This window comes from Cryptomeria japonica, chromosome 7 (genome assembly GCF_030272615.1).
Source record: "Cryptomeria japonica chromosome 7, Sugi_1.0, whole genome shotgun sequence".
Taxonomy (NCBI): Eukaryota; Viridiplantae; Streptophyta; class Pinopsida; order Cupressales; family Cupressaceae; genus Cryptomeria; species Cryptomeria japonica.
Genome location: NC_081411.1, coordinates 400379391 through 400405364, shown reverse-complemented (window position 1 = coordinate 400405364; position 25974 = coordinate 400379391). Strand labels below are relative to the sequence as shown.

Here is a 25974-nt window from a genome sequence, read left to right as displayed (position 1 = left end):
TGTTATAGGCTGTAACAGCCATTTAACAGGTTTGCAACTCAATTTCCAGTCCATAGTAGTCCAGCACCTTACTTGTAGAAGCATATAATGTTATTTCAAACTTGCTGTTATCATTCTAATTTCTAGGTTCTGATTCCAAGGTATTTTGTGGTTATATTCACTTTGATGACTATCCATGCTAGTAGGAGTTGATTGTGAATGTGTGTATCATTGTTGTTAGTCATTACTCAGAACTGTTTGCGTCAGCACTGTAAACTTATATCAGCATTTAAAGACAGCTATATCTCACTGTTGGCAAGTTCCTACTGATGTTTTATACTGGGAAAAGAAAAATTAAAGTTAGGGGTGGTTATAGAACTCCAATAGCACATTGAGATGTTGATCTTAAAGACGTTAGGTAGATTCATGACAAATAGGTGCAGCCAAGATTGGTCAGGTTTCCATTGTACAAGCCAAAGGTAGCTCTTTTGATATTGATTGCCTAGATGAGGCATAGTTGTAGTACAATGTTTTATGCTGTTGTATATCAAAAACTTTGAAGTTTGAACAATGAAATCAGAAATTATTATTGTTAATGTTAAATTATTAGCTATGAATCTGAAACATGATATATTCATTGCTGATATACCACTGTTACTGCTGTCATGATATATTTATTGCTGCTATGCTGTTGTCACTGGCTTAATTTTGATGTCACGTTACTCAATATTAGTTAAACTTGTAGAAATTTGTCTGCATGTACTTTTATACTGCCATCCCCCACCATCCCCAAAAATTAGCCCCTTGACTGCCATCCCAGAAACACATTTCCCACCATTCATGTCCCTGAAAAACATCTGGAACATGGCATATATCCATATTTTGTTGCCCACTCTTGTGTGCTGTTGCTGTTGCTTGAACCTTAACCATGTAATGCATGTTTTAATTTCTCATAATGTACAAAAGCTTTGCAGCTTAATGAACTTTCAGTCTACACTTTTTCCCTAATAGAAACTAGTATTTTTAAGGAACTAATTGCAAACAACCACTTATTGAGACCTCCATAAAATGCAAGTTAGGCGACCTTACCAATTTTAAGCTAAGTAAATCAATTTAGGTACAGATCAACCAATCAAATATAATGCTAATCAGATAGGAATGTGCTTGAACATGCTATGGCTTTACTGAATATGCAATACCTTCTTGTCAACTTCGCCATTGTCACATTTCTTTGCAACAGAATAGACAAAAGCCCTGCAAGCACAAGGATGAGTTTGCAGTTTGTTCTGAATGTTATTATCTGTTCTCACAAAAAAATGAGCGTGTCATGCCTTACCTGGATGCTTGCAGAGCAGTGTACATATCAGCCATTTTTCCCTGTCTCTCCAAAAACAAATGCAACCAGTAAGAATCTGACTATTCACCACCAATTCAATATAACTGCTATTGCTAATTACATCTTCTGTTACATTCTTGTTATCCCTGTGAAAAAGTAAGCAATGAAAAAGTTAATTCTGAAAATCTGATTTTGGCAACATGTTGTGAGCCAAATGCAACCCAAAGATCTATTTTGCAAGGTATAATATTTGAACCTGTATGAACTGAAACTCCCCAATTGGGTGACCAAATTGTTCACGCTGGCGAACATATGGAAGAACAGCATCCATTGAGGCCTGCATTAGACCAATGGGCCCTGCTGCCAGGACTAATCTCTCCAAATCTAATCCCGACATCATGACATAGACCCCTAAAAAAAGAAAATGATGTATTATTTAATTTCACTCTGGCCTTCCCAACCCACTATAAAAAAGGTTTTCAAGCCCTTGAACCCAAGAAAACAGTTCAAGCAGATCAGAATTAATAAACACATGTCAATATAGTAGCAGCACAATCAGAAATTTTCGTAATGTATTCGTGATTTGAACAGAGGGTGCATACCAAGATAATCAACAGAATAAGATTAAATAGAATATGTTCAAAAAAATTGCAGCAAACTCTCTCAAAAATTTCCTTTTAAAAAGTAAATTTCCAATGCATAAGAAATTAGAATAGTGGGAATTTGTTAAAAGACATGATAAGTCATACCACAAAATTAGTAGAGCACCTATGTTGAATAAGTGTCTTACAAGAAGCTAAATGTACAATGACAGGGCAAAAAACAACCCATGCACAAATTTTACAAGTGAACATTATTGAAAAACCTTTCGTTCATGGACGGTATATGACTGTAATTAGTGCTTGTGAAGTTCAACATGACGAAAATAATCATATAGATATCAGCATATTCTACAAATGTTGCACCATAAATGATATCATAAAATATGGCAAATCATAATATTCCACTATCTAGTTTCCCTGTCTTTGTGACATATGGCAAAAGTCAAGCCAAGAATAAGCATGCAAGCATCCTAGTCAATCCTAACAGGTAAAAATTGAAGTCACATAATTGTGATTCCTTGTTATGCAAACATAGATGACAACAATTTTATCTAATTACAAATGTTAACATAATTAGCATACTAGATTATATTTTGGTTAGTATGGTCTGTAGACTCTGTACCTTGATGGTTGAAGCTAACTGCTGCACCTCTCAAATTAACAGCCTATATGTAAGATGACAAAGGTTGGGGACAGGAAATTTCATATTATCATACTCTCCTTGGACCATAGCTACAGGATGTACACCACCTTATATCAATAAACTACAGTTATCTAAAGTATGTTTGTTCTTCTATGGTGTTTTACTATTGTGTTCTTTAGTAGCATAACAAAGATACACAAATGATAGGCCCGTTAATGGGCTATCAAGGGTTGATCCTTCAAAGTCTTCTAGGCCTAATGTACAATGGATTCCCCTAGATAAGGACTGGATTAAGGTGAATTTTGATGGTGCGATTCGAGGCAATCCTAGTCAATCAAGAATGGGGTGTGTAGCAAGAAATCATGAGGGTGAGGTTTTGGCAAGAAGCGGACAAGGCTTAGGGATGACTACCAACAATATTGCAGAAGCAAATGCAGCTCTTCTTGTGATTCAGATGGCAAAAAGACTAGGGGTGAGATTTTTGCAGCTGGAAGGTGACTCAAAGATTATTACTCAGGCGATAATGAAGGGGAATGCAATAAACTGGAAAATCGATAAAATAATACAGATCATCATCATGCAACTAAAGGAATTCCCAAAATTTAGGGTATCCCATACTCTAAGAGACGGAAACTAGGAGGCGGACATCCAAGCTAAGGAGGTCGTAGATTACCCACAAGGCGACATAAGGTGGAAAGAGGAGCGGGTGATGGTCGCAGAGCAAAATTAAGGTGTTGAGAGAGCAGCAAAACCAATTAATGCCAGAAGTGTAAAGAATGATGAAATATATGGCACATAAGCGAGGGGGAAGTCAGAAGTGTGTTTGGATGTGCGATTGATAGAGGATGGATGTACGAATGAAAAAATTACATATCACTTGCATCAGAGCCACAATTGGCAGCAAATAGCGGTGGCCTTTCTCTTTAAGGAAAAATGGCGAGACTATATGTGCTATACTGACAATTTATTATGGAGATCATTTCAAAATGGGAGTTCAAAAACCAAAAAATCTTCTTGCTGGGCTGGATCCGTATCCAAGATAATGTTGCCAAATTTATTGAAGGTAAACAAGTTGGAAGTGGCATTTAAGGCGCAGGACAAGAGAAAGATGATTATATACCTCTAGTATTTTCAGATGTCATTTATGTTTTCTTTGGTGTCTCGATGAAGATTGGTGTGTGTAGTCTATGAAGTGATTGAAGATGGAGGCCAATTTTTTGATATAGACTCATAAATAACAGGTTGCTTTTTGGGGTCGAATTACGGATGAAAGGCTCGCAAATATTTTCATCTTTGAGGACAGAACTTTTATCACCCGAGCAAAAATTGTGCTAGGAGAAGAATATCTTAATGGGGAATTCTGATATCGCACCAATGCGGATATCGCATCATTGTTCATGGTGTGGTGCCTTGAGTTGGAGCCAAGAAGCAAGGTGGTGGAGATTATGAACAGGTGCGTGAAGAAAAGTGGTTGTAGGGGATGGAGAAATTTTGGAAATGGCCCACAATAAGGAGGCGTTTGAATGTCCAAGTGGGGTGTGGATTCATGTCAGCGAATTTGCTCCTCTAAGGCCTTTTTTACTATGGAGCGCTAACTGCAACAAAGAAGTGAGGAGGGTGATGGCTCAGATTGGGATGCAAGGGGTGAAGTTGAACATCAAGTCAGTGATCACTTGGGAGATCAGGTTGGAGCAAGCAAAATGGGGACCACGCGAGAACTATCGAACTTTGAAGGCGAAGTCAACCCCTCCAAAGTGCAAACGAGGCCGTCTGGTGGGATCGAGAAAGACAAGGAGGGTCTGTGGTATGCTGCATGGCGAATCATCCGGTAGCAGATGCAAACCAGAGATTGTGAGCCAGAATGGGGCAACGGTGGTGGTGGCGGAAGACAAAGGGAAAGCAATCTTGGAGGACTAGGATGGAGGGCGGTACTGTACTTTGTTTTTGGTTTTTTTGGTTTCTATTGACTAGACCAATGCGTAATGTTTGGGGATGGGATCATAAATTTTGAATTATGATGTAAGGTTGTATATGTTGGACTGGTTATTTAACTTCTATTATGCATAGCTGATGAACTGATAATATGGGATGTAACTTTCTTTCAAATTAATACAAATACCAAATACCGATTAAAAAAAAAGATACACAAATGATTGTAATGAAGCCTCAAGTTGAGGATTGAAAATTTTAAATATTCATCACCATGTCTACTATGCAATACAAGTCAGATGCCATTATGTGTTCACTTGACAGGCTTTGTTTGTTATTTGAGCTAGCTGATTGATGATTACAATAAACTCCACCATACCCATTATATCCAACTAAAATGCCCATGAAGATTAAGAAAATGTATGTTCATGCCTGTTCAAGGGTTAATAGCGTATAAATATTTAGAAGTCAATATTTGAATTGAACCTTGACAACGCCTCTCAAAGAAATCTGGGCTTAGCTGGTGCAGGATACTTAGTAAGAGATGGAGGTGGTGTATTTTTGATAGCTGGTTCTCATTTTTTTGCTCATAAAATATAAAACCAATAATTCTGCAGAATGGGAGGATCTTATTGCTGGTTTATTCTTGGCCTACAATGCAAGATACAGATATATCACAGTTGAAGGAGATTCACAAGTTGTGATTAATGCTCTCATAAAAATAGCATTGTTCTATTTGGAGGATGCAGACATACTTAGAGGAGGCACTTCTTTGATCTTAAAACTGACTCCATGCATTTCAGACATTGTTAACATGAGCAGAACACAGCAGCAGACTTACTAGCAAATAAGGTAACTGAGAGTTTAAATTTGTAGAGTTTGGGCCTAATGGGAACTTATCTCCTATGGCATTATTTGCTAATGTGCAGGATGAGATTTCATTCCGATTCAGGGGAACAGTCAATGGATAGTGTTGCATTGCTATGCTTGACACTGGAGCAATGCATAATTTTATCGATGAGAGCTTTGTGACCAGATATAGACTTCAATCAGAGGACTTCAATGGATTTAGAGTCTGAGTTGCAGATGGATATACCCTCACATGCACCAAGCGAATAGGTAATCTCACCTTACAGTTGAATGATTATGAGTTACAGGTTGACTTCTATCTGGTCAACATGGGTGTGGTGGACATAGTATTGGGTATGAAATGGCTCCAAGACATTGGAGAATTTACCCTCAACGTACCTAGATTGGAAATGAAATTTGAGTTGAATAACAGAAAATATCTGTTGAGGGGAATTGCAGATGGGAGCTTGCATACTATCATTCTTGTTAGTAAAGGGAGCAGGAAGATAGAGCATGAGATTATTCAAGAGGAGCGTGAGATGATCCAGGAGGAGTTCGTGTTCGCTCATGATTCCAGGGTTTCAAAGTTGTATGATTTAAATCAGCATGGAGGTATTGTTCAGTTTGTGAACAATCCCTTGTTTGAGGCAGATGCTACATTGTCTTATGATAATCCCCTTTTTGAGTTAGATGTTGATCACTCTCTTGACCCCAGACCTGAGATGAGCATTGATCGTACAATTTGGGACCCTTCTAGTGCATCGGGTCTTCAGACAAGGTTCGCAGAGGAGTTTTCTGAGGTGTATATAGTGAGGAGTGCATACAATTTTACATTTGATCCTCATGTACATGATCTATTTCAGATGTACAATTTAGTGGTGCATGTGCTAGACAGTGTGTATGACAGCTTGCTTGGCGCAGAGTTGAGAAGCAAACATTGTCAGCACTCCAAGTTGCTCCCTCATGAGATTTATGTTCTGGCGACACCTATGGTTGGGGTTGATTTGGTTCGGCAAGTATTATCAATGCCATTGGTGTTGGTGTTACAGGAGTTGGTTGGTGATATCAGGGACATTACACAGTTCTTCCCTTGGGACCCAGGTGGAGTGATCCTTCAGAGGGTTTTCTTTTTTGAGCAGTGGAAATTGCTTGGGGACAAGCAATTTCAAGGAGGGCGGACTGTAATGTCCCCTCTTAGCTTGTTCCTTTTTTTTGATGGTTTAGCCTATTATTTTGGCCCTCGTAGGCTAAAGCAGATGGTCAGAGGGTCTTGGTGGGCAGTTGGCAGAGCGTTCTCTTTCCGGAACTCAGTTTGATTCAAAATTGGCCTTCGTTTGACTCAGTTTCACACACTTACTATTTATAGTAAGTTAGTGGATGATTGAGAGGGACCCTTACTATTTTTAGTAAGGCAGATGGATGCGCAGTGGATGACTCCCCGGTTCAGACGGGATCAAGAAATAATGAGTATTTGTGGAGTTATGTTATTCTAATTATTAATGAAGTACTAATTAATCATTAAAGGCATAATATAAAAAATTTATTTGCACTTCATATTCGATGAGGCCTTGACCCTTCATTTAAGTGATTAAAAGTGCAATTAATTAATTATGTTTTGGAGGCCAAATATTAAACCATTTAATAAAGTCAATGTGCAAACATTTATATTATTTTAAATGATATTAAATGCACTTAAGATGGGTCGACTTCTTTAAGAGAGGTATAAAAGGCATCAAAAGAAAAATAATACTAATTCATCATATGAGCTTTGATTGCTTTGAAAGAATTGGAGAAGAAACCAGGTTTCTGCCATTGTTGAGCATTGGAGAATGTAAACTCTTCAGTGTTTGTGCAATTTTGAGGCTGTGAGATACCAGCTGAGATTATTGCCTGATTGTGGGTTGCATCCAGGAGTCCAATTTGTGCTAACAGGTGGAATATTCCATCTAGGGTTTGAAGGTTTGGGAGGTATATCTACAGCAGACTTGGAGATTCATATTGGCTGTCATTATACATCAGGAAATCAAGCATTTAATTAGCAGATTATATACAGCTACAGCAGCGATGTGTTTCTTTAGACTCTAGCGCCTTGTTATGTGTGCAAATATCCTTGCTAGTATGGATGCCTTCATCTCGGTAATCATTTGAATGTTTGTATGTCTGAAACAAGCATTTCCAGCTGCTAGGTGTAATGGAGAGAAGAGCTCGATCGATTCTCTTTTGTGCATAAATTTGTCCAGTACCTAGCGCCCAGCTTGATGAAGTTGGTTGACATACATTGTAGAGTGGAGGCCATCATTTGCAGCAGGCATTTTACATACCAGGTTCTCTGACTTTGCTATCATAAGTTCTGGGAATTACATGCTATATCTATGTAACTATTTGGCATGAGAATAATCAATAAAAGACTTCATTATGCTGCTGCCATATAATTTCTAGTTTGCATGCTAAGTGTTTGTTAAAATGACAATGGTGATATAGATGCATATTCATCATCAATTCATTAATATTGTTGCATTATTAGTTGTTGTACATCATTTCAGACTTACATATCGCTCCCAAAGATCAAATCAGCAATTCAAGTATCTTCAAAACTTCAAAAACTCTAAACAAGTTTCAATCAGCAAGTTCAGATTTGGTTTGTCAACTGTTTGACAAATTTACAAGGGCAGCAAGTGAATGGTTTTGAGTCAGATTTGGTTTGACTCACTACAAATGCTCCATTCTTTCTTCCTCCCTTCATTCCATTCTTTGTTCGATGCCTACACTTTTCTGTATTAAACTCAGAATCAATATTCCTATTCCCTCCTCTTCTTACTCTTTTTATACCTTCATATCTCATTGAGGAGACACATCTCTTTGGAAAGAGACATCCCTTTAAAGGGTCATGTCTCCTCATCGCTGTCTTATTATTCAAATCAGATCTGCACTTCTCATTTTTTGATTAAAAATCCCCTTTCAAATGAAGTTCTCTTCTCCCTTTTATACCTCATGTTTGAGGGAGTCGCAACTTTTCATTTCATGCCTTTTGACCATTTATTAAACTTAACTAAATTTTAATAATTTTAATTCTATTCTTTTATATTTTAATTTTAGTTTTGTTTTTAATCTTTTATATTTTAATTTTATTATTAGTATTTATTATTAAATCCTATTTCAAAATGGGGGCATTACACAGTGTCAAGCAACAGCGTCTCCAATAGAGCATATGATCAACGGAGATATGCTCCTATTGATGCAGTGATTTCTCAGTGTGGTCTCCCTGAACTATGAATGTTTTATATGTTTTTTGTTGTTATTTCCTGTTGGTATGCTCAGTACCGGTTGATCTGGCTGTTTATGCACCCATTTTCCCATGCTAGTATTATGTTATGACATAGATTAGAGCAATGTGTGTAGTTCTGGAGTTCTATTTTTCGTTTTCCTGTTAGTATGGTTTATTATCTCTTTTCTTTGAGGTTATCACCCTTGCATGGGTATTGAACAGGTATTTTGATCTTATTAGTATGTGTAATGGTATTGTAGGGATGGGGCCCCTTAATTAAAACTCCATATTCTAATTTAAAAAACAAAAAGGTAAATGTGTGTTCAAGGGATCAAGCAGCATATATAACCAATTGCTCTCCAAGGGAAATTCCAAGTAGCACCAACCTGACTAACCACTCTTCACAGAGCTATAATTACTCCTGAAAAGTTGTAACAGTATATACATAATTTTTGTGGGCTCCACAAGGCACACTGTTGATGTGTTTTTATGACATCATGCAACACAAAATAAAATACTAAGTATTCTATCCTCTCTTGAACAAAGACCTCCCGGATGCTAAACAATGTGATCAAATGAGACGACTCCAAGGTTCCGATAGTCAAGTCTTGACTTTATATTGTGAATAGACTCAGTGATTGTGATGTGATTTGCTAGAATCACAAGGGGGACTTACGTTGAACCTGAATGTTTGAATGCTGCTGGAACATGGAATTTTACTTGATTTGGAAAAAAAGATAAAAAGATTGAAGGTTTAGAGAAATCTAAACTACTCCTAAGATCAATGATAGCAGTGGATCACACTAGGATGGACACATTCCTTAACCAAGCTTTGCTTTGCCATGTTGCCAACAACTACACAAAATTGATGCGATCTTCCAAGGGAATTGAAAGGTTTTCATATCATGAATCATTTATCCAAATACCCAATACACTGGTGTAACTTGGATGAAAACAATCCATAATTGAACTTAGCACATTTTGATGTCCAATCTAACTATGCACTGCAATTGAAAGTCATCCAACCACAAATAGTATGAACAAGGAATTATCAACATCCACACATTACTCCATCACAATCGAAGAACTTCATCTAACATGCGGATCCAACAAGAAACCATGCAATTATGTAGAAGAAACAACACATTCCACCATATCTTCAATGAAAAGGATGTCTATTTACAAGCTTGGCAACAATTTCTGCCTTCTCCTATTCTATTCTAACTATCTGCTTGCTATCTAATGCTTATTAACCTGCTATTAAGCTTTACAAATGAGTAAGCAAGTCTTATATAGTGCTCTCAATACAATTGAATGGCCAGGATCGAATCCACATCAATGGCCAAAATTGAAAGATAGAAACCTTAATTAGGGTTTGTTACAACCATTAGATAGCATTTAATGCATGATCAATGATAAAATTACAATGAATAGGACACATGTCCTTCCTTGAAAGTTTGACCAATGAATGATGAGGTTAGGTAGATCGAACTTTGTGCCTCTACATGTGGTAGTTATCCTCCTAGTTGGGTGAGTCAGGTGAATGAAGATGAATGAAGATGACTAGGCGCCACCTTAGCTTGCTCCTCCCTATAACTCATCACAAGTGTTTGTGGTTGAGACATATCTCGATACTCAACATCTCCAAGCGCCTGCATCATCTTGCCTAACTTGATCATCTTCACCTAGTCTTCACCTTGATTGCTCTTGACCTTGAAGCCTTCGTCTTGGATTACTCTCTTATTGCACTGCATAATGTCCCCTTTTTTGGAGAGGAATTAATTAGTTAAGTTGTCCAAATTATTATTATTTTTCATGGATAGCTTAATTAATTATTTTATTTAATAAATTAAGTTAATTATTTATGAAGTTATCAAATAAATAAAAAATTAAAAGATGACTTTATATTTAATTAATTTAATAAAGTGACTTAGATATTATATCATAAAGTCACTTAAGTGAAATAATATTATATTATTTCTAGAAGCTTCTAGAGATGGGCTGGAAAAAGTATAAAGGGAGATCTAGTTGAGCTTCAAAGCAGCTTCGATTATCGATTTGGATATTGATTTGGTTTGGTGGAACCGAGGGGTTTCTACAAATCTTCATCTTTGGGAACGAAAACTCCCATAGATAGCATAACTGAGGGAGTAAAAGATCTTCTGAGGGGCTGGAGCTAAGAGTGGGAGACAATTCAGTCTTCCATATTGAGCTTATTGAATTTGCTACATTGTCATGGTAGTTGGGAAGGACAAATCAGTCCTTTCACTTGAGCTTCATTGGTGGCCAAGGGCCGATTTTGATTGAATTCAATTTGGAGATCATTGGAGGCATATTTTGGTGTTAGAAGTATTCAAGAATTCCGCTATATGAGAGCCGATTACATCTTCTATTTTCTGAGTTTACATTTCAGACATTTTCAGACTTTTATCAGCTTGTGTGATACCACGATTTTGTATCACTAGGGCTCATTTTGATCCACACTTGTATCTACAGTATGGGAGGAGTTAGGCGATTCATGTAGGAGCATTTTGGAGGTGGTTTGAGGTGAATGCATGTTCAAAAACCAGTCTGAAGCTAATTCGACCAATCATCCTAATTTCCACGATTTTGCTCATTGCTCCATTGTTGTGCATTGAATCTCTTCAAGATTGGGACGGCCACTTAGGAAGGGTGTGCAGATGAGGTTAGAAGGTTGAAGGGCAGCGAAAGAGTTGAAGATTATTTGTTTGGGCACTCATAGCAGAAACAGGGGCAATTTGGATGAATAATTCCATTTGGCACTGGGAAGGCATCAAGACACTTGAAATTGTTTGCTTCTTCATTCATACTTCAAGGCGCTTTATCCAAGTTCACTTTGATATTGTTTGCTAAGTTTTCAATATTGTATGTGTGAATGCTTGCTGCCAATTAATTCTCAGAAAATTCTGAGACATACTTCAGTGACAGCCAAGAGTCTTGGCCATTATTCATTTGTAACTAGTCTATTATCTATAATAAAAGGAGGAATAAGGTTGCTCTTAGTTCATATGTTGTTTCTCCAACCTTCGAGATGCATACCAACTGTTTGATTAAATGTCAGTCTGTTGTAGATGTATATTCTCTCTTTGAAAGTTATGTATATGCATAGGAAGGGTTAAATAGAAATTGTTCATGCTTTGTGCTACTAGTTTAAACATTATAGAAATCATTTTGTATAATGTCCCCATTTTAGCAGACATGGATTTTGGATGATTAGTCTATCATTCTGACCCTCGTAGGCTAATAATTGTGGATAGAGGGTCTTTTGAGGAAGAGGCTTGGTTAATGGAGGTTCTTGTCTTCCCCGGAATTCAATTACCAGTATGTTCCAGTTTGGTCTTCGTTTGGCTCAAATTGGACTTCGTTTGGGCTTAGTTTCATATACTTACTATTTATAGTAAGTCAAGATGTCATGTCCCCACTTCTCTAGTTGCTATATTGATGTTTGGATTTGCCTGATATCCATCCCCACAGGCAAGTTTACAGTGTAAGGGGATGAGTGGTTAGCCAAAGGGGTTGTAAGCCAGTTAATTAGTAAATAAGGCTTTTTAATGCTTTAAGAGAAAACAATAGTATTAAGTTATATCCGCGGGTAGTTAGTTGCCTGACGATTGGTGGCCTAACCAACCGCACTCTTTATATTGTAAACTTGTAGCACATTTTGGACACATTGGATTGGAGAGAAATATGAGATACATCGGTGTTACATGAATTTATCTTGGTATACTGTGCTGTGTGTTATTGGTTCCATGCTAATGAATTACTATGCTCTAGTGTTGTACATTGTATATTGATGTTCCCTATGCTACCACCTGAACCACTTAGCCTACTAACATTTTGGCGTCGTTGCCTAAATCAAATCTGAAGGTCTGAGGAGGGAAAGCTGGCGGGATGGAAGTATAATGGGTCGTCCATTCGACCAAAGTATCCTGGTGATAGACAGTGACATAGAAGATAACACGGAAGTAACTAGGGAGGATCAGTTGACACGGGACCTGATTCACGCGTGGGACGTTTCCGTGGACCGGTACGTACAGCAAGAACCGGAACTGAGCGCTATCTCGGCTGATACGGTACGGGCGGAACTCAACGTGAACCAGGTGGTACATGATCTCCTGGGTAGCCTTCCAAGGTTGTTGGCACGTGTACTCGTGGAACGTGAAGAGGAACGAGAGAACACACGAAGGGAGCAACGCAGGCAACAAGTGCTCCAACAGTATAAAGAAAGGGATCAAAGGGAAGAAGAGCAGAGGGACTACACACAACGACGAAACCGCCGTAATTCCAATAATTAATGCCAAATAGACTTAACAAAGATCGAAGCCGAGAAGCCTCGGAGGAACAAGAAGGGAACCAAGAAGACATAGTAAGAAGATCCCTACATATCCAAGAGCAACTCGAGAGGCGCCTAGAACTCTACAAGATAGTGGAAGAAAGAGGGAGCCTAGCGGAAGGTTCTCGACAACATACACAAGCATGGGACAGGAGTCACAACAGCCCAGAGGCCAGTGATCATTGGGAACAAACAACCGCGCCAACCGAGTCATTTAACAATTCCCAGGATAACTCAAGGAGTATGAGGAAGATGGCACATAACCCCGAAAAACAGAAACTTCCCAGATTCAATGGACTAGGATCGGAGGATCCCGCCCGCCACTGTAAAACTTGTGTCACCATATGGCAGGCTAATGGCGAGGATGATGAGGATAACTGGCTGAAAGCATTCCCAGCCACCCTCCGTGGTATTGCCATTGACTGGTACACGAACCTACCCACCACTTCGAAGGATACCTGGAAAAAACTTGCTAAGGCATTTGAGGAGGAGTTTCGGCTACTGCGGGACGATGATGAGATCGTCGCAGTAATATACAACACCAAAAAGGGCAAGAGTGAGACGGTACGGTCCTACTACCGCAAACTAAAAGAATTAATTGGCAAAATGGACAATACCCCGGCCGACGGGTTAAAGAAGCGATGGTTCATTGAGGGTCTGCAACCATCATTGCGGAAAAAGATGAAGGTAGTACCCCCATCTACTTTCATGGAGGCATACAATAGAACCATGGATATTGAAAGCGAGAACAAGACATCAAAGGGCAAGAAGCACACAAGCGATGAAGATAGTAGTGATCAGGAAAGCAAGGAGGAGTCACATACGATACAAGCACTCCGGAAGGATATGAGACGGATGATGCAGGAAATGCGGACGCAAAAGGAAGAAAGTAGGGAGGGCAGAGACCTCTGGTGCACAGAGTGCAAACTGGAGGGACACACAAAAACCAATTGTCCAAAGAAAGCTTTTTGTGACATCTGCCAAGTGTTGGGGCATGCTATTAAGGAATGCCCCTGCAACTTGAAGGCAAGGAGTGCCCAAGTACTATATACTCAAAAACAGGCAACACCAACCACTACACCCACCAAGAACACAAACTCAGACGCCTCACTAGGTGGCTATAGGAACAGCCGGAGGGGGAGTAACAACAACAGTAATAATAATACACCACGGGGTTGCATCCAATACGATGCAAAAGGAAGGCCAATGATACAATGTCGACGATGTAACGAATGGGGCCATTTTGCACGCGACTGCCAGAGTGGTGTTGGGCAAGGAGGGCTACTCTGCAAATGGTGTGGGCCGGGCAATCACGAAGATACGAAATGTCCAAGGCAGAAAGGCGTGAACATGTTGGAGGTAGTACAGCCAGAACCAGACGTACTGTGCCCAGAAGTACTAGCCATTACCCAATCTCATATAAGGAAACTAATATACCCTGACCCAGGCACAGAGAAGGGAAGACTAAAGGAGGCACAGAGGGAAGTAGAAAGGGTAATGAGTGAGGAATGGAGAAAGCCAGCATCCCACAAAACCACCAACACCATACGAACCGACTCCGAAACAACCATAATGAAACAGCTACTGCAAACCACCGTGCCAGTCCGTGTAGTGGATCTGTTGCAAACACTACCGCAACTACGGATAGCTATAAACCAAGTAGAGGAGACCAGGAAAGAGGGGAAGACGCCAAACCACAGGGAGGAAATGGAAGAAAGGAACCACTCAAAGGGGACTAAAGACCCTATGTTGATGACAGTAGGGGTAGCCAGCACACCAGCCGTAGTAGAAACGGAGATTCTCGGGTTCAGGCTTACTAACACCATCGTAGATGGTGGGTTTGCTGTAAACGTGCTACCTGAGGAGACATGGAAAACCTTGGGGAAGCCGACACTCTGGCCGCCTACATTCCACCTCGTAGGAGCCGATCAGCATGGCATCAAACCATTGGGCACGCTTATGGGCCAAAAGCTAACTATCGGGACACAACACTTCTTTCTAGATTTCATGGTCATATCGTTGGAGCGGAAGGGATATGATGCACTTTTGGGAAGAGGATGGCTTGTCACGGCCAAAGCAGACCACAACTGGAAGAAAAATACCCTTTCCATTGAAAGTGAGGGAAACAAATATGTCATTGACCTGAGGAACCAGCAGGTGAGTCAAGAAATGGCCTCAGATTCTGACTCGGAGGAGGATACCGTGAGGGAAAAAGGCGAGATAGAGCCGAATGGAGAAGGGGTGCTTCGCCTCGGTAATTGCTCAGAAGATGAAATGAGTTCTCTCAGTGGATTATTCCACTGGCAGATGGAAGACTATGAGATCTTCCAGCCAGAGTGCAATGTATTGGAAATCCTCAAGTTAGGAAACGATGACACCTACCCGCCACAATTTGCTGAATACGAGGAAGGAGGGGCAGAAGTAGACAGCACCCCGACACACCAATTTGAGAAAGAAGTGGTACAATACAAGGAACCAAAGGTTCAGAGCACCAACCTGGGAGATGAAAAGGACCCAAGAGTAACAATGGTTGGAGATGATTGGATCCCTGTACTAAAGATGGCAGCATTTAAGATATTCTTGGAGTATAAAGATGTGTTCGCTTGGACTTATAAAGATCTGAAGGGAGTACCCCCCGAACTATGCATACATCAAATACCTTTGATGGAGGGGGCAAGGCCTGTGCGGAAACGCCCCTATTGCATGAATAAGAACTATGCAGCCAAGGTACAAGAAATAGAAAAAATGCTAGACGTTGGGATCATTTTTCGAATGCAAACTAGTGAATGGGTTTCCCCCATTGTTATTTCCCTGAAAAAGGAAGGAAACCAGATCCACATTTGCGTGGACTTCAGAAGCTTAAATGCTGTAACCATTAAGGACCCGTTTCCGATACCGTTTACTGATAGTATCCTCGAAGAGGTAGCAGGGCATGAGATTTACTCCTTCATGGACGGCTTTTCCGGTTATAACAAGATCAGCATCGCGGAGGAGGACAAACTCAATACCACATTTATTGTAGAAGATGGAGTTTTTGCGTACAACCATATGCCATTTGGGCTATGCAACGCCCCAGCCACTTTCCAGAGGATCATACTCCACATCTTTGACAAAATGGCCACTGGGAACTTCAAGGCCTTTCTGGACAACTGGTCAGTATATAGTGATAAGGAAAACCATTTGAGGATACTGGGAGAATGCATGGACCGGTGTCGACGAGCAAGACTTGCACTCAATCCCAAGAAATGTCGGTTCCTAGTGCCACAGGGGAGATTACTCGGCCACATAGTCTGTAAGGCAGGGTTAAAAACAGACCCAGATAAGATCAGAGTTATTCTCGACATGGATAGCCCAACAAATGTTACAGGGATCAAATCCTTCCTTGGCCATGTTGGGTACTACCGACGGTTCATTAAAGGATTTGCAGAAGTGTCCCTTCCACTTGAACGCCTAACAAGGAAAGGGGAACCATTTGTATGGGACAAGGAGCAGAACAAAGCTTTCCAAGAACTCAAAACCAAATTGGTAAGTGCACCTATTTTGGCATACCCAAATTGGGAGAATAAATTTCATGTACATGTGGACACTTCTAACTTTGCAATTGGAGCCATCTTAACACAACCTAGATCCTCAGGCTTAGACCACCCAATATATTTTGCTAGTAGGTTACCTTCAAAGGCAGAAAAAAATTATAGCACCACGGAAAGGGAAGCCTTGGGAATGGTATATGCAGTACAAAAGTTCCGCCATTATCTTTTAGCCACACCATTCACATTTTTCGTGGATCACCAAGCACTCATGTACCTGGTGAACAAACCGGTTATTCAAGGACGAGTAAGCCGATGGTTGATCTTGCTTCAGGAATTCACTTTCAATGTCGTGGTGCGACTAGGGAAAAGTCACGTAATGGCTGATCACCTGTCTAGAATAAAATCCGGGGAGCCAGGGGAAGGAGGGGTGAGCAAAGATTTCCCCGATGGCCATTTATTCAAGATAGCCGTGTTACCTTCCTGGTACGAGAAACTCGGGCAGTATCTTTCTACAGCAACATTTCCAAGCGACATGAGCCCAAGCGAGAGAAGGAAGCTCGCACTAAAAAGTACCACGTTTCAATTGATCCAAGGGCTCCTATATAAACTGGGGCCGGACGGCATCCTGCGAAGATGTGTCCTAGTGGAAGAAATTCCTAGAGTCCTAAGAGAATCTCACGAAGGACTAGTGGGAGGACATATGGGGCCAGATACCACGACACGGAAAATTTTGCTAGCAGGGCTCTGGTGGCCTACACTTTATGCAGATACGAGGGAATGGGTGACCAACTGCAACACATGCCAAAGGGCAGGTAAGCCACTCAAACAAGACTTCATGCCCCTGTTCCCGTCCCAACCACAGGAATTGTTCGAAAGATGGGGACTGGATTTCGTAGGACCTCTGAGGATGAGCAAGGTGCATAGATGCCACTACATTGTGGTGGCTACAGAATACCTCACTAAGTGGGTCGAAGCCAGAGCTTTACCCGACAACACAGCCTTGAGCACCGCCAAATTTCTTTATGAACACATTGTGACCCGGTTCAGGATACCCCTGCAACTCACGAGTGATAGGGGGGTACACTTTGTCAATCAAGTGATACGCAATATGACAACAGAATTCAAGATTTTCCACACATTGTCTAGTCCGTACTATCCCAGGGCGAATGGCCAAGCGGAGTCCACCAACAAAGTACTGGTATCTATTCTCTACAAGACGTGTGGAGTAGAGCAAGGGGATTGGGAAGAGCGATTACCAGCAGTATTATGGGCCTACCGGACAACGTACAAAGCGACAACCACACACACTCCCTTTCAGCTTATGTATGGACAAGAGGCAGTGATGCCAGTAGAATACACTATGCCAACCTTGCGGATAGCAATGCAAAACAAATGGGGGGATGAGGAAAGCCTAAAGGAATGACTTATGACCTTGCAAAAATTAGATGAGCGCCGCCTAATGGCACAATGGGCCATAGAAGTGGCTCAGAACAGAAGAAAAGCTTGGCATGATAAACATCTAAGGCGGATGAAGTTCTCGCCAGGACAGCTGGTACTCAAGTACAATGGCCGGAATGAACTCCGACCAGGTAAATTTCGACTTCAATGGCTAAGACCATACAAAGTAAGGGAGGTGGGAAAAAATGGAGCTATTAAATTGTCCAACTTGGATGACAGCCCCATCAAAGATCCAATTAATGGATCAAAACTAAAAATCTACAAAGAAAGGGAGTCCATAACCATTAATATGGTGGCCATTAAAATGGTGGAACCCATAGGGGGCCACAAGGACAAAATGATGGTGATTGGAAAAAATAAAATAGCCAATTTCCAAACAGAAATATTGGAAGGTAGAGTAAAGTGGAACAAAGAAAAAATAAAGAGAGAAGAGGACGGAGAGAGAAAAAGAATAAGAAAAAACGCAAGGCAAAAATATTTAAAAATAAAAGACCAAGGCAAAATATCAAAAAATAAAACCAAAACATTAAAAATGGTAGCAAGAGAAAAATATAAGAAGGAAAGCAAGGAGAAAAGGCACATCACTCATACCACCGTACGCACAACCGTGGGAAGGAAGGGGAAAAGGACATGGGTAGGAAGTGGAGCAACGAAGGCCACGCACGACGTAAGGAAGAGACACATTGCACGCATAGGGGGCGTACGCGGGGTGAGCGTACGCAGGGTGGAGGAGAGAGTACGCAGCGGGGAGGAGAGAGCACGCAGAGGAGTGAAGGGGAGCGTAGGCAGCAGGAGGAAGAGCGTACACAGCAAGAGGGAGAGCGTACGCAGCGTGGAGGTGTGTGTACGCAGCAAGGAGGAGGGCGTACGCGGAGTGGAGGCCAGTGTCCGCAGCAGGGAGGAGGGCGTACGCAGAGTGGAGGCAAGTGTACGCAGCAGAGAGGAGGGCGTACGCAGTGTGGAGGTAAGCGTACGCAGTGCGGAAGGGAGCTGTGGCGTGGGAGGAGGACACAGCATCAGCGGCACAACACAAAATAGCAGCGCAAAGGGGGCAGCACGTAGGGAGAAAAGCACGGAACCACCAGCATACGCAATCAGCAGACGGAGGGGTGGAGGAATTCGGCTACGACGTACGCAACCCCCAGGAAATAGGCTACCGATCACGCGGCACCTAAAATATGCAACACCTCAGCCTCAGCCACAGAGTATAGGCCCACAGCCCTCTGGTACAGCACCATACACGCACGAGATGGTGAAAGGGAGTCACGGCAACCCTAGAAGGGGAAGTTATGATATAAATTACAAAGCTAGTACTTCTAACAAGCAAGCAATGGCCATGCCAGGAACCAGCAAGAAAAGCCAAGAGAGGGCATCGGAACAGGTGAATGTAGAGAATGTCACGTTTGAAGGAGTGCTTGGAAGCGAGTGCAGGAAGTGGTGGGAAAACAATGAGGAGGACCACCCCCTAAAGAGTTCATTGAAGAAAGCAGAAGTTGATAAAATCATTTTCATGCCCATCTTCAACCTATAAGAATTTGAGCCTATATTGCGTGCCATGGTCCATGGGTATGAGCAGGATAGGCATAGATCAGTAATTGACTATTTGGGACAGACAGTGGTCATTTCTTATGCACCCAAAGAATTTAGCAAGGTCTTCGGCATTCCCAGTAGCGGCGATTCAGCTATGAAATCGTCAGCAAGAATGCCTACAGAAGAAAAGAAGTGGCTTCTGGAACACATCTGCGGCGACACACTCACAGAAGAACAATGCAATAGTTTATGGCAGAATAGCAATAGAAGGGGCCTGGAGAAATCTTATCTCACCTCACCAGAATGGAGATGTGTCCTGGATATCATAAAGAGTAAGCTAACAGCAGCAAGCCGAGCATCCGAAGTTGCAATATGGATGCTACGCCTCATGCACAAATTGAGTAATGGCAAAATTTATAACTGGGGCCGCGTCCTTTCCAGCCGAGTGAAGGAAGCCATGCTCCTCAAACACAAGACTCTATACGTGCCCCATCACCTCATTGCCCTCTTCTTGGAAGCATTGAGAACTCAAATGGCGTTGGAAAATAGAGAAGGTTTTGTGGCCTCAAGTCGGGTGGAGCCCTACAAGCCAGCCATGCATTATTGGCTACACCTGGACACTTTTACAGTAACCACAGAGACAACACCGAGGAAAAAAGCAAGGCAAGAACTGGCGGGGAGCATAGAAGATGGAGGAGAAGAAGACAACAATTCTGAAGAAGAGGTAGGGACAAGGGAAGAAGAAACATACATATCATCTTCAGAAGAAGATGAAGGAGAATTCAGGATGGAGCCAATGAGCATGGAATAGGAAGGAGGACACGTAGGAGGGTTGCGGCAGGTAGGGACCGAAAGCCATATGGGGGGCATACCAGCCGTACCAGGATGGGGAGTAAGGAAAAAGGTACTTTTCGAACCAGCACAGATTCCCATCACGACACAATTGGTAACTGGGGTCACAAGGACCCCATCTCAGTTAGTAGACTTGAGGGGACACGCTGGGGCCCACACCCTCCATATAAGCACAACCAGGGGGGTAGAAGCGGCTAGAGCTGTTGCATTGGTAGTGGCACCAATAACTGATCCACTTGCAACCATGGAGGTAGGAAATGCCGAAGGGGGAATACACTGTGAAGAACCAGAGAGAGACAAAGGAAAGGAGACCAAGGAAACAGACATGGAGACAGAAGCAGACAGCCTGCTAGTGAGATTCCAGATGGACATAGAGGTTCCACCTCCTTCACCATCACTGGGGACTAATCAGCAGGAGGAGAGCCTGAGGATTGAAGAAATCGGGAAAGGGCACAGTACGTCCTCACCAGCAGAGGGGATCCAAGAGTGGGAACCGGTTGCGCAGCATTTTCTTTCTGAGTTGGAAGTAATGAGGGCAGCCACGGAGAGGATGATAGATCATTCTCGAGGATCTGATATGCCTGCTATAGTAAGAGCAACGGAAGCACTACTGGCGTTTATGACAGAAGGCTACAAGAGGGAGTTCTCAGAGAAAATTAGGAACCAAGGTTGGCCCGACACGGAAACTCCGGAGATAGTAGCAGAATGGGGAGTACCACAGATCCTTAGTGGGCATACAGGAGGTAATCAGGAAGTAATGAGAGCTCTCACTTCCATAGAACAGACTTTCCGTACTACATTCTTACAACTCCAAAGGATGACCTGGAAAGCAAACAGAATGGAAGGAGTCCACACCTTAGCCCTACAGCGAGAGAGTGAGCTGAAAGAAAGGATCCAGACTATGGAGCAAGAAATGGTTCAAGAGAGAACCACGCGACGTAAAACAGAACGGAAGTTGGCTGCCTTAGAGAAGGACCGAATGGATGCACTCAGGCTTTTGAAAGCCACTCGAGAGAAGTAACTTCTTGCTGAGAGGGACCTAAAGATACTCCGAGAACGGACCACTACGGGAACAGGGACGTCCTCTTGTCCCTCTAAGTAGATATTTCTTGTTATTTTGCTCTGGTGTTCGTCTAGAAGACGAACAAGTTTTGGGGGGGATGATGTAAGCCAGTTAATTAGTAAATAAGGCTTTTTAATGCTTTAAGAGAAAACAATAGTATTAAGTTATATCCGCGGGTAGTTAGTTGCTTGACGGTTGGTGGCCTAACCAACCGCGCTCTTTATATTGTAAACTTGTAGCACATTTTGGACACATTGGATTGGAGAGAAATATGAGATACATCGGTGTTACATGAATTTATCTTGGTATACTGTGCTGTGTGTTATTGGTTCCATGCTAATGAATTACTATGCTCTGGTGTTGTACATTGTATATTGATGTTCCCTATGCTACCACCTGAACCACTTACCCTACTAACAGGGGTCATCTATCTAGACATAAATTGCTTTGGTCAACTTTTAATAATATAACTTTATAATTTCATGTTGTGAAGTTACTTTTTCTAAAAAATAGAAAAAGGTTAATAAAAGTAACTTATAAGTTACTATTTAATTTAATAAGTAACTTTGTTTTAAAAGTTACATGACTCACATCCCTAGGCAAGAATAACTTAAAACGTGGTTAAGAAATTCATGATGAAATGATCCTTAAGACTGGGCGTACAATTGGAAAGAGAATAGAAGATTCCTTAGCATCTTGGAGATGCCTCTTTAGGGTTCGATGCTTTGATGCAAGGAGGAATTCATTTTGATGATTATTCCATTATTTATTCCTTTGTGAGATTTTCTTGGTTTGCACAGGTTGCAGCAAAATACACAGGTTTGGGAGCCTGAGAGGGCGAAAATCCTCCATTTGCTGAAGGTGTGGACGTCATCCCTCACCCCCAGCATTCCCACAGCAGAACACAAGGTTGAGATTTGACCATTAAGGATCAAGATCAACAAATCACTCCTCCATTAGCATTGGCTGGCCAATGACAGCAGATCTGGGCAGTTTGCAGGTTGCTTTCAACAGTTTTGGTGACATTTAATGCAAGCCGTACTACTACAGTTGGGCCGTACCACTCTTCTTGCCTATGGAGGCCAATTAAATAAACTAAGGGGTTTTGGCTCCTCTATTAGTGTGTGAATTCATTGTTGGGGTATTAATAAATGATCACAGTTGGTTTGGTGTGAAGAAAATGTCAGATTTGGGGAGCAACAGCAATTCATTGAGGAAAAGGGGCATAATTTGGGAATCTTGCTTGACAAGAATTTGGAATTCCAACTGGGTCTAAATAATTCTTCAGTATTAGTTTTTGGTAATTATGCTAGAGTTAAATAAAGTCATTTGCAACCCTTAGTAGCAGCTGGAAGTGCTTAGAGCGGCCCTTGCTTCAGTTCAGGCTCAAATCCTACCTTCAAACCCTAGTGTTGGTCTCCTGGTAGGCCTTGAACGGCTTATTTTTATTAAGAATCCTCTTTATTATTTATTTGTACTTGCTGCAATTAATAATCAGAAGTCTGGAAACTATTATCAGTTCTATATTTATTGTATTGCGTTTATTATTTCTCATGTATTGTCAAAAATCCAAAAAACTACAAAAAAAATTGAAAATACAATAAACTTCCAAAAACACTTTTCGCTGGTCAAAGAATTTGAATTTGAAAACAATCAGCAGTTTGGGTAAGAATTCTAGTCAGGGATCTTTCAGTGCTATCAGAGCAATGATCCTACCAGCCTGGGGGTCATCATAGTAATTCTATGCAATGGGGCAGATTTGGTACCTATAGATATTACACACACAAGAAACCTAAAGTGGATTTAAATTTTGTCACAGAACCACCCTTTGAGACTAATATGGGAGATATACCTGAAGGATAGAGGAGCCCACCCAGGCAGGAGAGACAGATTCCACTCAATCCTGATGAGATTATGAGGAGCTTGGTTGAAGCACAGCCAAGAATTGTTGAAGCAATCAACAGGTTACAAGACACACTTGACAGAATGGATTTAGGAAATAATAGGGGAAGGCACAAGAGCCGTAGCAGGACAGTATCAACTACAGGAAGTAGGGGCAGCAGTAGAATTCCATCTTCCCTGAGCAATGCATCCATCTCACCACGGAGGGATAGGACCCATACTAGGACAGCGGTTAGGCCTATGCTCCCACGGTTCACTCCTAGAGATGTACCACTGTTGGCTGAGCCTCAGAATGGAATCACCTTCCAGGACACAATTATGACTGCCAGCGATGAGTGGACATGTCTACCAGCACATGTTAGAGATGCATTCCCATTGCATCAATATTGTATGCAGCACCGTGATTCCATGAGAGGACAGAATGATAGGGGACCCAGACAGTAGTGGAATAATGATCTGAAGAAGGCTACAGATAAGCTGATTTTATCCACTTTTGATGGCAGCGGTTCCACTAGTGCACGAGTGTAGGTTCACAAGCTAGATATATACCTCTCCTTGAAACCCATGGCTAAAAATGAGGTCATTCAGATTGTTGTCCTACATTTGGAGGGTGTCGCATATGACTAGTGGCACCATGGATTGGTCACGCAGAATCACAGGAAAGATGTGGAGCTATACTATAGGGATTTAGCTCTCCTGAAATAGTCGAGTCATGTGGATACATATATTAATGAATTTCAGTGTATAGCAGTGATGGTACCGGAGATGCCTGTTAGGAGGGTAGTTATTCTCTTAATAGAGGGACTTCATGAGAGATATCGCGGTTTGGTTAAGGCCTTCACGCCTAAGACTCTGCAAGAGGCTATTCAACTCACATAAGATTTGGACACTACTCCACCATCCTCTACTTTTCAGCAAAACAAAAAATTTCCCAGGAACTCCAAACCCTTCCAGAAGCCTTTCAATCCACAGAAGGGTAACACATCTTCACCTAGGATTGATCAGGTTTCTAGAAATGAATTGAGGAGGAAGAAACTGTGTTTTACTTGTAAGGAACCTTGGGAACCGAGACACAAGTGCCTTGGCAAAGGCAAAGCTCATCTTATTGAAGTGAGCTCAGATGTGGAGGGAGAGCATATTGAGTCTCCCCAAATTGACCTTGACTCTACTGATGCACAAGCTACGGCCAATGTTACCATGGCCACTCTTTCCAGCTATCCTAAGTTCCACGCTTTCAAATTGAAGGGAACTATTCAGGGGCAGCGTGTAGTGTGTTTAGTAGATAGTGGAGGGACCCGTAACTTTATTGATCAGGATATGGTAGAGAGACGTGGGTTACAAATAGAGGGATTTTCAGGATTTGGTGTGAAGGTTGCAGATGGTGCAGTGTTGGGACTACACTTTGACAGATAACTTTTATGTTTTACCCTTAGAGAACTATGATACAGTTATAGGTATGCAGTGGTTACAGGGAATTGGCAGATATGTCATTGATCACCGCAAAATGCAGTTGGAGTTCTTAGCTGATGGTAAGAAGAGAATACTGAGGGCACTATCGGATGGAGGCCCTAAGGAGGTTTCCTCCCGCAGGATGGAGACTATTATCAGGCACAGAGATATCCTTTGGGCTACACAGTTCTTTATTTCATCTAAAACACCTTCATCTCAGGATGGCAAATCATATCACATTGATATAGAGCAGATTTTAGATAAGCATGGGGTGGTGTTTGGTGATATACCACCTAGAATACCACCTAATTGAGGCTTTGAGCATGTGATTGAATTAGAGGATGGAGCAAAACCAATCATGACCACTCCTTTCCGCCATCCTAAGGCCTACAGAGATGAGATTGAGAAGACCATCAAGGAACTTCTGGACATGGGATTCATTAGACCGAGCTCTAGTCCCTTTGCTTCTTCAGTTGTGTTGGTGAAGAAGGATGGGACCCTACGCATGTGTATTGACTATCGTGCACTTAATAAGAAAACCATAAAGAATCGGTACCCCATTCCACGCATAGATGAGTTGTTGGACGAGCTTCATGGCTCAATTTATTTTTCAAAGATTGATCTTCGATCAAGGTATCACCAGATTAAGGTGTGGAAGGCTGATATTCACAAAACAGCCTTCAGATGACATTATGGTCATTGTGAGTTCTTAATGATGCCTTTCAGTCTCACTAACGCCCTTGCTACATTTCAATCATGTATGAACCACATATTTAATAAGCATCTGCGTAAGCTTGTATTGGTATTCTTTGATGATATATTGATTTACAGCAGATCATGGGAGGAGCATCTGAGGCACTTAGATGAGGTGTTGAGCATTATGGAATTTCAGTCCTTTTATGCTAAATGTCCAAATGCGAATTCGGGCTCACTGAGATTTTATACTTGGGTCATGCGATAGGAGTTGATGGAGTCGTCCATCAGGAAAAGATCCAAGCTATTATTGATTGGCCACCTCCCAGGAATATTTCAGAGTTGTGTGGTTTTCTTGGTTTATGTGCTTATTACAGGAGGTTTGTAAGGGGTTATTCTCAGCTTGCAGCACCTTTGACAGATCTCACCCGAAAAGGGGCTTTCAGATGGACTCAGGAAGCACAGGAGGTATTTCATAGGCTTAAGCAGGTGATGAGCACTTGTCCTGTGTTGGCACTTCCTGATTTCACCCAACCTTTT

General features: G+C 41.6%; 1 protein-coding gene across 1 annotated transcript in view; it reads right to left on the bottom strand.

The window, feature by feature from the left end:
- Nucleotides 1–698: 698 nt before the first annotated feature.
- Nucleotides 699–25974, bottom strand: part of LOC131062295 (isovaleryl-CoA dehydrogenase, mitochondrial) — an 80534-nt gene continuing 55258 nt past the window's right edge. Inside the window, exons 11-14 of the mRNA XM_057995922.2 lie at nucleotides 1572–1726; nucleotides 1316–1356; nucleotides 1165–1233; nucleotides 699–900 (exon numbers count right to left, since the gene is read on the bottom strand). Of these exons, the coding sequence (XP_057851905.2) occupies nucleotides 699–900; nucleotides 1165–1233; nucleotides 1316–1356; nucleotides 1572–1726 (467 nt within the window). The remainder of the gene's footprint in view (nucleotides 901–1164; nucleotides 1234–1315; nucleotides 1357–1571; nucleotides 1727–25974) is intronic.